This window comes from Homarus americanus, unplaced genomic scaffold, assembly GCF_018991925.1.
Source record: "Homarus americanus isolate GMGI-L3 unplaced genomic scaffold, GMGI_Hamer_2.0 scaffold57980, whole genome shotgun sequence".
Taxonomy (NCBI): Eukaryota; Metazoa; Arthropoda; class Malacostraca; order Decapoda; family Nephropidae; genus Homarus; species Homarus americanus.
This window is the reverse complement of record NW_024716703.1, coordinates 12,952,185-12,967,929: the sequence shown is the minus strand read 5'-3', so window position 1 is coordinate 12,967,929 and position 15,745 is coordinate 12,952,185. Positions and strand designations below refer to the sequence as shown.

The window sequence follows — 15,745 nt, the reverse complement described above, 5'->3', positions numbered from 1 at the left end:
CATACTAGTATTCAATAACAGAAGCTTCAGCCACATGCCACTGTTTATTAAAACAATGGAGCGTCTTTGCATGGATTCCAGTAGCAGAAATTTAAAATTTTCTAACACACGGGAGGAAACGTGTGTCACTCAGCAGGTACAGTTGTTATCGCAAAGTATAATGAACAAAGCGACCGTAAAAATATCCGGTGGTGGGGCAATGTCATATATACCGGATATCTGGCGAAGGTCCGCCTGGCGTTGCTCACGGTTGTGAGCTGTAGACGGAAGCTGGGAAACAAACCTGGATGAAGGCAGGTCACGTAACAGGGTCGTGAGGTGCAAGTACAGGACACGGTACACAACAGACGGAGGCTAAGAAACGGGCCTGCATGCTGGATAGGGTGTAAGAAGCCCACGATATATAGATAAAACTATAGTGTAGGCCAAGAGACAGCAAGTTGTAGGCAGTGGTCATGAAACTTGTTAAGCTGCAGACATAAGAATGGACACACGACAGGGGGTATTTACAAGCCACGAGGCACTACCGGGATGAAGGCACTAGCCACGGAAACATGACAGGGCTTAGTTATGGCTACAGCAAAGGGTCAAGGTAAACGCCAAGAAAAGCCATTTGATGTTCCCAATGGGGGCACGACGAAGCAACACGAATGGGTAAATCCATGAGACCAAGAAACACGACAAGGTGGAGGCGTGAGATCGAAACACACGATTGGGCATTAAAAATAGACTAGAAAATGGACCTTAAGAAGTGGACCAATCATTAGACAGTTCGGTGTGTGTCGCTTCCAGCAGATAAGGGCAAAGGTCTAGTGAGGGGGGAGTGGATACAGTGCCTGGACGTCCTATATGCCAACAAAGAACTTAGGTCCACACACCCTGTAGTACGACACAGTACCTTATAACGGGGCGCCACCCATGTGATCCTTCAGTGCTACGTGACATGACTGCAATAATTAGGAATTTATAAAAAAATATAAAAACCTTCACGCCAGTTTCAATATTAAAGTGGTAGAGGCCTTGTCGCCAGGGAGTCACGCTGCCTACCACCACCGCGGATACAAAAGGGCGTGGCGAGGATTAGGAGGGAGCGGCTATGAAACAAAATAAGTGTTGAGCCAGGTGGCGGCGGCAGCCCACAACCTTAAGTACTAGAGAGAAGTGTAATGGCAAACACGCAGCAAATGCTTAACTGGGGTGATGCAGTACACACACATTATGGTGTGCTTCCACTTACACTCAAATTAACACATGCGAGATGTAACCCGCTGTAGAATGTAAAGTAGCAGTCAATATTAACGTAGATATTACAGGCAGAAGGAATGAGGAAAGGTAGGTGCGGGCAGCACTGCGGCAGGGTGGCGGTGTAGTGCGGCAGAGCGGGGAGGCCGCCAGTTCGCCAGGGGAACACTTGTTGGGCCCCCACGATCAATGGCTGCGTCTGCCCTCACTCCACCCAGGACCACACGCCGCCACAACATTTCGTCCTTAACAATATTTACCCACATATCATCTACAAACATTTTCATCGACGCTTCAATGCTTCTTCTAAAACGTCTATTCCACGGGGATACATACTGTATATCAAGCAACTGCTCACCCACCCACGCTACACAAACCCGCACCTGCTTATCAAATACTGCCAAACACCACTATATTTACATTCTCCGGGTACTGTCATCCCGCCCTTTGACACGCCACCCACACCGTGGTCACCCTACCGTGGAGACACATCACATCCAAGCACAATAAATCGAAAAACCAACCTAATACGTCCCTAGTGTGAGTGCGACAGTAGACACAGATTTAAAATCACCCGCCGTTCTCCTCGCAACTCAACACAATCCTCGCGAAAATTTCTTGGGAAAAAATCATTGCAAATTTAAAACACCAAAAATAGACAAACTTACAATTTCATTACCTCACACAATCATCGGACGCTAAGAAAGACGTAAAAATATATTTAATGATGAAATTACTCGCTTACGAAATTCGTATGCAGAACTACTGCAACATAATTGCACCCATAAAATGTCCCAACATAGCGATGCCTATAAGCTTACTTTGAACTTAAATGGAGGTTTGAACACACACATACAGTGCGTGTGTGTGATGAAGGTCCACCAGCAGTAAACACAAATACAAAGAATATAAATACAACCCAAGGAAGGATATACACAGCATCTTGATTTATTCTTAGTAAACCAAGATATTAAAACCACCAAACTCTTCGGGAGGTGCACAGGTGCCTGACGCAACATATGGGGCACTAATAAAACATACACACTATTCCAGTTTCAACAAAATATTACACCCAAGTGACTTAAAAAATTAACCATAAAAAAGGTATAATTAAATAAAGACATTTACCGTCACCTCGAGTACTTAAACCCGGTTTTAGCGCAACAATAAATCGCTGCCTCGCCACACAGAAATAAATACACACTCACTACATACAGTAATGCAAATGACCATAAAATCCAAGCAATATTCTGACGACAAGTGACTGACAACAATCGGCAAGACAACAAGAGAATCCATCCTTAGCTCTCGCGATACCTGTCAAAGCTGATATTCACAGTAATGTAGCACCGCCTTCAAACACTGGTTGGTGTGTGTGTGTGTGTGTGTGTAAACTTTGGACAAAAAATAACGAACAATGTCAAAGACGAAAGAGCCTTCAGTAAACATCTCGGTAGCACAGGCGTAAGCACCAATGTGACGGCGCCAGTGAGCCGTCGCTGGGCCTTCATTTGGAGCCTTACCTGTGGGCGCTTGCCAGACCCGACACTTTGCCCCGAGCCCAACAAAATTGATCACGTTACGCCATGCTTGGCTGTGGAAGACATCCACGGGGCAAACATAACTACTCTAAAACACTGCCATTTTCAGGTCAAGCAGAAACAGCTTTTAATAATCTCAAGAAATATTAAAAGACCAATTAATTAAAGTTGGGGAAAGGAGTCAATAAACTGCGAGGTATGGTGAGTACATGTGAGGCGTGACACCAACAAAGGCTAGGTAGAGGCTCTTGAGACCATTAAAGGTACACCATACTGATAGAACAACAGTAGTAGCACTAAGACTGGCAACAACGACAACAACAAGTGCTGGAAATTTTAAGAATAAATCAAATGAGATATTTTGGTCTTACAACTGGCAACCAGGAATACTATAAATATTAATGGGTAAGACTTGAGTGTAGGAAGCGAAGGGAAGACGGAGACTGAGATGAGTCTTAAGAAAGATACACCACTGGGAGGATTGATATTGAATGCGTAACAAAGTTTGGGCCCTGGATACACCCCTCAAACCCATGGATGGCACTCTGATAGACAGATTCTTCCATTTTTAAATGACTTGCACAAGAATGACGCTACTGTGCACTATTTCACGCCAGTGAAAACTTTGTTCAAGTGGCATGGTTCTGAGCGAGTGGGACTAATCACATCTGGGAGGAGGTGGGGCAGAGGTTGGGGGGCGTTAGGCCCGCTTGCGACTTGATAATGATATGTCTACAAAGGGTTGGCGTTGTAATGAATGCTGGTGAGGAGCACCAGAGCATCCCAGCCCGTCACAGCGGACGTTTCGGCTTTAATCGTTATGTTGATGAAGGTGTCAGGGCAGGAGGGAGGCGAAGGGAGCGTGGCGCCGATCATGTCTTATTACACTACTATTCTTGGTTACCAGAAACACCACCTCGCCCCCCTCCCTCACCTGCTGCTACCTGTTCACCCCCCTGCTGTTACCTGTTCACCCACCTCCCTCACCTGCTGTTACCTGTTCCCCCCCTGCTGTTACCTGTTCACCCACCTCCCTCACCTGCTGTTACCTGTTCACCCCACCTGCTGTTACCTGTTCACCCACCTCCCTCACCTGCTGTTACCTGTTCACCCACCTCCTCACCTGCTGTTACCTGTTCACCCCCACCTGCTGTTACCTGTTCACCCACCTCCTCACCTGCTGTTACCTGTTCACCCCACCTGCTGTTACCTGTTCACCCACCTCCCTCACCCACCTGTTGCTACCTGTTCACCCCCACCTGCTGTTACCTGTTCACCCACCTCCACCTGCTGCTACCTGTTCACCCCCACCTGCACCTGTTCACCCCACCTGCTGTTACCTGTTCATCCCACCTCCCTCACCTGTTGCTACCTGTTCACTCTCACCTGCTGCTACCTGTTCACCCCACCCCCTCACCTGCTGCTACCTGTTCACCCCCACCTGCTGCTACCTGTTCATCCCACCTCCCCACCTGCTGTTACCTGTTCACCCACCTCCTCACCTGCTGTTACCTGTTCACCCACCTCCTCACCTGCTACCTGTTCACCCCCACCTGCTGCTACCTGTTCATCCCACCTCCTCACCTGCTGCTACCTGTTCACCCTCACCTGCTGTTACCTGTTCACCCACCTCCCTCACCTGCTGCTACCTGTTCATCCCACCTCCTCACCTGCTGTTACCTGTTCACCCCCACCTGCTGTTACCTGTTCACCACCTCACCTGCTGCTACCTGTTCATCCCACCTCCCTCACCTGTTGCTACCTGTTCACCCACCTCACCTGTTGCTACCTGTTCACCCACCTCACCTGTTGCTACCTGTTCACCCACCTCACCTGCTGTTACCTGTTCATCCCACCCCCCTCACCTGTTGCTACCTGTTCACCCCACCCCCTCGTAACCTAGTCCCACGTACCACTACCATCTTTGTCTTGCGCTGATTACGCCAACCTTGAGCTAAACGTGATAGTGACTTTTCTTCTGCCTTCCTGAGAGGCTTATGATAGGCGGCTAGGGTGGTGGGAGGTGCGGGAACGTAGTGGTGGTGATGGGCGGCGTGGAACGGAGGTTGTTGGGATAGGAAGTAGTGGTGAATCGTGTGGAGGAATAACAAGGCGGTGTGGAACAAGGTAATGACGTCGGTGTGGAACGAGGTAATGGGAGTGGATGGAACAATGTGGTGCGGGACGATGAGTAACTGCGGGGGGCAGTAAACTCCAAGGCGGAAGGGGAGGAGGCAGGTAGGCCAGGCTGGCTACCAACCACAGCCGCCCAGGCAACCGTTACTTTCACTCAAAAAAACGCTTGATACAAGAACCTGTCTATAATAATTGGCCATGAATCCAACTGAATCTAAACCACAACAGGCGAAATAAGACCACTCGCACTATCAACAAGTATTGTGAAAAGGGTCACACACGCACGAGTTACGACACTTGTTATTGTGGAACTTTTTCAAGGATCACCAGTTGAAACCCGTCTCCTAATTCTTCGTCACAGAGAAAACTTGGTGCATTTCAGCCCAAACTGCTAACGAATATATCAAGTCTTCTTTGTTTAACTGTATTTCTGATCCGTCTCTGACTGACATGACCTTCTGAGCAACACGTTGCCACCATGACGTCATATATATATATATATATATATATATATATATATATATATATATATATATATATATATATATATATATATATATATATATATATATATATATATATATATATATATATATATATATATATTCAGTAACGAAAGGAGACACTGAAACGGGAACTGGGAGGATCGTAATGGTCCGGTGCACTTAACAAGAAAATTCTTTCTTGAAGCGACGGTAGGATTTCCATGATATTTCTTCTTGCAGGTAAACTATAGAAACCAAGTACCAGATATTATTTATTTAATATTTTAGCTATGTATTCACAGCATCCCTGTCCGTCACTGAAATATTTTTGCACTTTCAATTCTTCACCAATGAGTAATATCCGAAAGTACATCTTCCATTACTACCACAGATTCATCTCTAGTTCATGTTTCTGCGTGTACAGTATTGTCTTGTTGTTGTCACTTAACACAATTTAAACGTTTATCTGAAGCAATGTAAACCATTAAATATTGCACGTATTCTTTCTAACTCAACAGTTTCACTCTAAATTTATGTATTACTTAACAATATTCAATATAGATAGTACTTAGAAGTCCGAAAACTTAATGGCGATTCTTTCAAGTTCATTGGGTCCATTGTCACTTTTGGCATTACTTTTCTGAACTCAAGACGAAGATCATTAACCAACCACGGCCCCATTCTTGGGCTTCTCTCTTGGTTGAGTTTTAGGCACAATTCACTTCCTTTCTTCTCACCGGCTCACATTATATTCAATGGTAACTTGAATCACATCTCAAAATTTTCTGTTTCTGTCGGCTGAGGTTTCCACGGCGACCCAGCTATCATGTGTATATTAACACCACTGTGTTATTCTTCTTGGTCAAAAATAAGAGGAAAACAATGGGTGGGGGAACAAGCACACTTCCCTGAGGTACAAGACTTTCACAGTAGAAGCACTACATTACTTCCCAAGACTGCAATTGGGGATCGATCTCTTGGTACCAATTATTATATATACCACGACTTTTTTGCCCCCACTTGAAATGGGGTTACCTTAGTCGTTATACTACACAGCAGCTGATATTCACGAGCTATAAATGTAAACAGTCCTCATATTATAAATAATCTGACAGCTACCAAGGCATAGACAAAACCAAGAAGGGCTCCTGTCAGCAAGTACACATAAACTTGCCAATTTTCACAATGTAAACACTGAGGACCACCATACCTGTGGTTCTCCCCGACCAGGCGACGAAGCTCAAGACTATGAAGCGTTATTCGGGAACACATAAAATAACCTTACGTGGTGCAGGTAGTAGTAAAACCTTCCCCGAACGGGAGATGTACAATAACACCCGTATATGGCGTGCTGCCCAAGTTATATAACGGGTGGGTGATGTCAGCCAGGTAGCACTCAACATACACGTGTCTCAATTGTGAATCGAAAAGATCAATAAAGGTCTCTAAACCACACATGTGTGGAAACATCATACTGCAGTGTATCAAAAGGAGTAAGCTAAGCAAGGAACAAACAAACGAGATTCCAAAAACAAGTTGGGGTTGGGTTATTATAATTTACAGAAGAGTCGTGCTGGTACACCCGAGCTCCAGACTCCCAGTTTCTGTTATTTCACGGAGAACATTAGTCCCCAACAGATACCTCGCATCGGCACTGGCACTATGCACACAGCAGGAGATAAAACAGGAGTCAGGGGCTGCCAGCGGGCAACGGGGACTTACCATAACGTCGAAGTGTGTGACTTCCAGATTGGCGGGCTGGTGGTAGAAGGTATGCGGAGGAGGCGGGAGGTAGGAGAAGATGGGCGTGGGTTGCTCAGCCGCCGTGAAAATTTTGGTGGTGATGGGAGATGCGTCTCGCGAGGAATTTGGTGGCTGGGAGGATGAAGAGGTGGGGGCTGATCGCTACGTGGGCGTGACGGGTACACACCCAAATGATGACAGGGTACTCGGCGGGGATCAGCACCAGTCGCGGGCTTGTCGAGTTAAGGCCGTGGAAGATATGTTTGGTTGGAGTCAGGTCGCGCCGCGGCTGCTAGCTGTGTATGTATGTGGTGTATGTTAGTGGTGATGAAAAAGCAGCAGCAGTGTTGTCAGCAGCAGCAGTAACAGAGGTACAGCAGCAGTAACAGCGGTGAAGGCGACGGTGATGTGAGGGTGTGAGGTCCGGGTGTGTGAGTGAGGTAGTGTGAGTAGCGAGACACAGAGAGAGAGCACAGCGCGGCCGGCGGCGTGCTCACGACTAACTCCCGAGTCCCACCACCGCCCGCCCGCCGCACACCGTAGGGAGGCGGGGCCGCTCCCCCACTCATGCCACACACCGCCACTCACCCACTAACTAACCCCCCCACACACACACACACACTCAACCACCTAACACACGTCTTCTACTAACTACCTACAACACACAACATGCCCAAAACCCACTGCTTGATCCTTTAAGTTTATACACTCACCCTCATAAGGGTAAAAATGAGTGGGATAAAGCAGTGGCTAGTTTGTGAGGTGGGGGTGGGGACGCATGCGCGGGGGTGCAGCACACCCCGGCTTACCTGAGTCCCCCCGCCCCTCCCCCGCCTCACTACCTGGACTCCATCTACACTCACTAACTCCCACAACAAAATTTACCACAATTTCTCAACTACAATCTTTGAGGCTACCTCATCTCTGACTAGTGAAGCCGATAACGTCCCAGCCTTCTCTTCGTCCCATCGTCTACAGCCAGTACATATGACTTACCAACACATCATCTACAGCTTCAACTCTAACGTTTGGAACAAAATGAAATTTTACAGTGATGGGAGTTGGTGGTGGTGGTGAGGGAGCTGGGAAGGTAAGGTGGGAGGGTAGAGGGGGGGGGCGTCCTCTCACCTGCCGCACGCGCACTGCACGCATCGCTCCTCACAACCGCCACACTCATCCCTCGGGCCGCCTCAACACCGCTACGCACCTCACCTCTGCACAACACACCTATACACCGTCACAGCACACACACCTAAGTATAGAGCACCATCACTTCCTCACTACAAGGTAGAACGCTCGCTTGCTTCACCTAAAACGTCCCAAAGACTCAAGCTTCACAACTCTGTAATCGACTTTTGACCTTGACAAGTTTGTAAACCAACTGTTAACTTGAATCAACTGGTCGCTCCCATCTTCACACCGCTCGCCGACTCTACACCCGCACCCCAATGCTGTTACCTGTCACCCGACACACTTTTCACATAAAATAACAGCAGTGACGAAAATTTGGTCTACGTTAGTAACACTTTACATACATACATAGTGTTTGTGTGTACGGGTACAAACTTCTAGCATTAACAACTCATTCTTAATCATGCCAGGACAGGATGAAAGGAACTGGCCGATAAAAGAGTCAACAACTTGTTCATTCCATCTTTCTGTTCTATTTCTAGTCGCCTGAAATAATCCCACAAATACAACAATTTATAGCTCAGCACAACCCGTCGATCAATGACATTCAACAAGTGCAACAGCAGAATCATGGGCAAATTACAGCCAATTGGAAGCACGTGCAAGAACAGCATTAGCGCAACAGTCTCCGCGACCCGACCTTTTATTACGTGTGTGCTAAGCTAAATATCAACGCATTACAGTGTAAGATTTGAAGTTCACCCCAGAACCCCATATAATAAACCGAAAGAAAACTGTGGTGTCACTTGTTCCATTTTCTTTGTAAGGACCTATACTCTTAAGACGGAGGACTTAAAACTTTACCACCGTAACATCCACGCCACAGAACTAACATAAAAAGTGACCCACAAATTCTGACATTATTATTAATATACGACAATAAGGTGACTTGTTGCTTTTGGGATTAATACTGCAAGCAACTCAAACACGCACGCCCCAGCTCTTAGGTAAGCAAACATCGCCTGTTCCTTCAAGTATTGAAGCACAACCTCTCATGCTACAGGTGGTCGCAAAAACACTTCAAGGTCACAACAACTTGAGTGGTGGATACAACACACTACTATGTAATTTACAATTGTCTTCATTATGGTATGAAATATAGGTTGGCATTTTCACGTTTTCAAATTCCCAAGTGTAAACTAACACACTTTCCATGAGGACAAACTTACCCTTCACAAGTTGTCTAAATAACACTCTTCTGTAAGTGGAAACAAAGTACCTCTTGAAGAAGTGCGCTTTTAAAAACACTTTCCAATACGATTCTCTCCCAACCATTACGTTAACACGACTACTCCAGGAAAATACCATCCCCATTTACCTACAGCACAATCACCAAGCTACACGCTCCTTGTTAAACGAGGTTTCTTGGAGACTGTAAAGAAATAATGCCTCCCCTATTTCTGCCTTTCATTAGCAATAACAATACCTCACTTGTCCCGTGGGATAGTCTCATGAATATATCTCCCGAGCGATGACGAACAGGGACCTAATACTGAATTCTGGTATGACCACCTTGTCAAACTGGGAGGGGAATCAGTTGTGAGGGGGCTGGGTTGATATATGAAGTCGATACGAAACATTTCTACCACAGAAAATACATGGTACAGTACATACTGTACTAACAAGACTATCATGATAAAGCACCATGGATAAACATACTCAGCCATCAGACACCTCACATTTAAGGCAAGGTTACTTAAAAATCAAATTATGACTAAATCTCGTTTGCCTGATTACCTAGAGCTGTAACCTTGTACCAGATGCAGCCAGTGAAAAATCAATAAGAACTACTGTACACCTTTAAGAAACCCAATGGAAATATTAAGGATATCTACTGCACAGTAACGCAAATCCGGTGTTGTCTAGGACACAATCACATAGACCGTTTTTACTGTAAAGGGAGAAGGGAGAAATAGTACTTCCGTCAAAGATAGATGAAACATTTCCGGTGAAAATATTACAAGTGGGACGCATCCGGCTAAGAAATTGGAAGCAGACACCTACCGACCGGCTGTCAAGATGCGGGGAGGGAGGGAAAGGCAGAGGACTTCACTACACACGTCCATCATTAACACGAGTTTATTACCCAATACCCAGTTGATGATGTATCCCGCTACGACCTCCTCTTCACCAAGACAATGACCATTACACAAGTGAGGTCCCTCCAAGCAGGCTCCTCCTGCCCAATATGACCAACGCTTCACCAATGACCCGATCGCCATTTCAGCACTGACACGACGTTCGAAGCATGTGTAGGTATAGTCGTGTTAGCATGTGTGGGTGTAGAGTCGTCTGAGCATGTGTGGGTGTAGAGTCGTCTTGGCATGTGTGGGTGTAGAGTCGTCTTGGCATGTGTGGGTGTAGAGTCGTCTTGGTATGTGTGGGTGTAGAGTCGTCTGAACATGTGTGGGTGTAGAGTCGTCTTGGTATGTGTGGGTGTAAGAGTCGTCTTGGTATGTGTGGGTGTAGAGTCGTCTTGGTATGTGTGGGTGTAGAGTCGTCTTGGTATGTGTGGGTGTAGAGTCGTCTTGGTATGTGGTGGGTGTAGAGTGTAAGTCGTCTTGGTATGTGTGTGTAAGTCGTCTTGGTATGTGTGGGTGTAGAGTCAGTATGTGTGGGTGTAAGTCGTCTTAGTATGTGTGGTGTAGAGTCGTCTTGGTATGTGTGGTGTAGAGTCGTCTTGGTATGTGTGGGTGTAGAGTCGTCTTGGTATGTGTGGGTGTAGAGTCGTCTTGGTATGTGTGGGTGTCGAGGTCGTCTTGGTATGTGTGGTGTCAGTCGTCTTGGTATGTGTGGGTGTGATCGTCTGAACATGTGTGGGTGTAAGAGTCGTCTGAACATGTGTGGGTGTAAGTCGTCTTGGTATGTGTGGTGTAAGTCGTCTTGGTATGTGGGTGTAGAGTCGTCTTGGTATGTGTGGGTGTCGAGTCGTCTTGGAATGTGTGTGGTCGTCTTGTGTGGGTGTAGAGTCGTCTTGGTATGTGTGGGTGTCGAGTCGTCTTGGTATGTGTGGGTGTAGAGTCGTCTTGGTATGTGTGGGTGTCGAGTCGTCTTGGTATGTGTGGGTGTCGAGTCGTCTTGGTATGTGTGGGTGTAGAGTCGTCTTGGTATGTGTGGGTGTAGAGTCGTCTGAACATGTGTGGGTGTAGAGTCGTCTGAACATGTGTGGATGTAGAGTCGTCTGAACATGTGTGGGTGTAGCGAGTCATTTCAACATTTCTAGTTACATTCTACATTACTCACAATAAATCATTGCCGCACTTCTTGAGAATTTACCACTGACACCACTGACACCCCAGCACTTCATACCGTAGGTCTAATCATATAACGCCAACATTGCCGCAGTAAAACTATGACTTAAAGAACGCTCATGCAAAACTATATTTCTTCTTCGTTTCTGGTTTAAAACTACTTAACCAGCACCCAAAGTACAGACAGCCTTGTTTCTTCTCCACTTCCCCTACACAACCACCACCTTCACCCCCAACCTTTATCAAATGTCTAGGACAATAAATGATTTGGGCTAATTTCACACAAACACCCAAAGATATTACATAATCACCACCGCCCCAGTGATGTTATTCAATCACAGGGCACACTAAGTGGGTCCTCGCGACAGGTGCGGTCAACTTGGAGGGTAGTCAAATCCGATCCATGTGACCCGATACCAAACTAACAGGCATCTAGCACACCGGGAGGGGTGGAATGGGGTGGGGAGGTTACATGTCACAAGGAGGGTTTTGTTGAACCAAGCCCAGGTTGCATATACGCAGTGCCAATTCTAAAATTAATACGAAGATGAATTTGTTTACCTTACCACGAACCGTCTGCAACCAGCACCAAAACCACTAAGAAGTTACTCATACCTGCAAAGGAAATACTTAACGTTAGTTAACTGTTTCATCAAGATGAATTGTAGATACATAGTAAATGCAACACCCTGATGTAATGGGTAAGTAATGAAAGTAATGAAATAGTTAAAATAAAAACCTGAATATGCAAATCTTGAAATCAAATTGCAAAGTGTAAAGTAGAATGGTAAAAACAAGTAGCAGAGAATCATTCTTTATGTGGTGGTGATATGACATAAACGTTCGATACAGATCAATAATAAAAACATTAAACTTTCACTCTATGACTAAGATGCGCCAGCCAAAATTCACCGCTTTTTTCACAACGGTAATTATCAAATATGAAACATCCATCCATATTTATAAGCCAAGTCTACCACAAGTCACATACCTAACACACCACATCTATGACTGATGCAACTTGTTACCAGAATCCATACCCATGGACCTATTCTCCAGCAATCTTAATTGTTGTTCTACTTAATAGATCTAATCACCACGACCATACAGAAAAAAAATACAATGAAAAGTCAGTGAACAGAGTAAGTAAATGTGGAGTGACAAAGTTTAATGGAGGAGACGTTGTGCGAGACATTACGAGAGCTACCATGTTATTATCAAGGCTTCCCACTTTTCCCTCAGGAACATGTTGGCGGCAGCGGCAAGAAGACGCTATGTTCGCCTAATGACAGAGAAGATTAATACTGCAATCTACTCACCCTGGGGACTGTCCTCGGTAATATCAGAGAAGTAGGAAATTTTCTAATTTTCTGAGAGACTCTTCGTTTTAAATGCCGGAGCCCGTGTGCTGGATACAGATACGTGATTTCATTTTGTCTAGTGAGAAGAGATACACTCAATGGCCATACTTTTTTCACGCTGGTGACTGGGCTATATGCAGAGTTCTGAGAAGAGGAATAAAATGTCTAGCCAAACTTCAAGTATAAAACTGCTGGAGTTGTTCCACCATTCTTGTTCACAGTGCCGTTAAACTCAGTTAACTCTGCAACACGCTCGTCATAGCCACATTCACTCCACCACCTTTATCCCAAAGCCGATACATCAATAAAACTTGACGCTAGGGAAGATGATGCACTTGACAATTTAAAGCAGCACGTGGTCTCTACCGAGTGCAACTGTATTATCGGGCTTACTCCGTCCTTGGCCATGGCCTCTGCTGCCCCACCAAACCCGCACCAATACGTCATGATCCCAAGAATTTAGAGATATCTTTCCTGAAATCGGCTTAGCCATAAAAACAAAATGCATTTAATTACTGTACAACGAAAACTATCATTTGAACAACAGCAACAACTTACGTCATGAAATTTCGAAGATTAACACACAGTTAATAGTGAGATGCCCATGTAGAGACTGGCCAGGGTGCCAACACTGATGGCCAGCAAGTGGGTGATAACGACAACGTGGTACACACGCTCGTCATCATCTCTCAATGGATACAATGTTCACCTTCATTTCTTCAAATGTTTGACAATAGTATGTAACGCTGACCTTTTCTAAGCAGGACGAGCGACGTTGTGACTGGGAATAAACAGCACAAGGGTAGAGGAAGGTTATGTCGGGGCGGGAGGCCACGACCCATAGGTTAAACTTGGGGGGGGGGGGGATGCCCTCGGGGTGGCCGGAGGTGAGGTCGGTCGCTCCCCGCAGGGTCACAAAGTCCTTGTCTGACCCCTGACCCCCAAACCTCAAAAGTGGTCTCTAACAAGACCCTGCTGCCGGGGACCCAGAGTTTGGCTTTACCCCGGAGGGCAGTCATCACAACCGTCGGAACTCACGCCACCAATTTTTGGTTCAGGTTAATCTTCAATACCAAATAAATCCCTGGCCTGAGCTAAAGACCTGTTAATCTAAACTTCGTCTGGCCTGATTGCTTCGGAAATTCAATGAATTCTCTTGATGTACGAAAGTAAAGCAGGCTACCAATCCCCATTAACCAAATAACTGTAGCTGGCTTGACTCTTGCGAGAACTCTTAACTTAACGAAAACATTATCAGGTATATCCAACCATAACTTAGATGGTGTTTCGTGGCGTCGGAGGCGACACTTGACATGGGTAACAACACCCGCACCTAAATTACTTTGCCCTTGTCCTTCACCCCTTTCGCCGCTGACACCAGCGGGACTTGACCCCAACAACCTTCCCCCACCACACTACCTGCCCTTCCCACTCATTCCCCTACACCTAGGTCCTCGGGTACACAATATCTCGGCACAGCTCTTCTAGCACCACTCAACACCGTCGCCTAACACTTCATCATAGTCCCCTTAGGATTCGCCGTTTACACTTCCCAGCACCAGTATTTTGTGTGTAATGATTATTAACTGCACTCACACCAATCAACAATCGAACAAATAAGGCCAAAGCACCAATCGGTCCACACATACCAATATAACTAACTATCCTATATGGAACGAAAGACCCAAATCCAATCATAATATGTAACAGCACATCGGGGCAAACAAATCCACCAACATCCCTTGTCCTGATGGATAGGTTTATATCAAATGCATCCCACAGGCTGACACACGTGCGTTTGTGAAAACAAAACATTACAATAGTGCATTATGTTACGTAAACGATATAGACAAATGCACGAACACCCCCCTCCCCCACGTTCCAAACACAAACAATACGGCCATGGTTCTTTTTTACTAAATAATAATAATAATAATTAACGGTTTATTGAAAGAGCATAGCAGCCAGAAGGCTGAAAATATACAGTTACATATTTGGGGAATGGGTTTCGAATTACAAATAATATACAAGTAACATAAGTGACACAAATAAGATATATAATAACTAGATGGGGAAAAGCTCAAACTACAGTGCATTTCAACATAGTGACAGTGCAAGAAGTAGTATTTACTGGGAGTGAATACATTGGTTTATTACAAGTTATTGATAATTTTTACAATGGTTGGGACTGGGCTGTTCGTGCATGTATGGGCTGGATGCGGTTGTGGTGTCAAACAGCAATTCTCGGGCTAGGGATCTCAGGTGGTAGTCTGTCGAGGATGGTGTAGAAGCTTCTTACCAAATTTGCAGATGAGGTCGTGGTGATGGTCAGTGAGAGTCGAAAGGGTCAGTGTGTTGAGCGCTTCTTGATATGTGGAGTAGGAAGGGGAGAGAATAATCTTGCATGCCCTCTTTTGCCTGTACTGATTGATGCTTCCATTTAATGAGGACTACTGTGCATGATGAACTATGACATAGGTTAACCATACATTCTCATAATGATTTTAGGCTCCCAGGCAGCTGGTGTTTATGGGAGTAAATGAAAAAAAAAGAGTCGTCTCTCACTCGATTCATATAAGTATTATATGCACTTATTGCTGATGGTGACGTGCACAGTAAAACAAAACAAAATTTAATACCGATGAGATACACATAATTTATCCAATCAGTTCATCTACAACACATTCAAGTAAAAACTACTGTACTATTAAAATAAATGAAGCCACTACGTCAACCATCAATGAGGCCACTACAGGAACCATCAATGAAGCCACTACAGGAACCATCAATGAAGC

General features: G+C 45.5%; 1 protein-coding gene across 8 annotated transcripts in view; it reads right to left on the bottom strand.

Moving 5' to 3' along the window:
- LOC121858281 (polypyrimidine tract-binding protein 1-like) overlaps nucleotides 1-15,745 on the bottom strand; it is a 161,719-nt gene that overhangs the window by 85,469 nt on the left and 60,505 nt on the right. The window contains exon 1 of one of the 8 annotated variants that reach the window (XM_042354596.1): nucleotides 7,127-7,634. The exons of the other annotated variants lie outside the window; for them this stretch is intronic. Within the exon in view, the coding sequence (XP_042210530.1) occupies nucleotides 7,127-7,129 (3 nt within the window). The 5' untranslated portion in view covers nucleotides 7,130-7,634. Of the gene's footprint in view, nucleotides 1-7,126; nucleotides 7,635-15,745 lie in introns of those variants that run through there. 8 annotated transcript variants of the gene reach the window in all.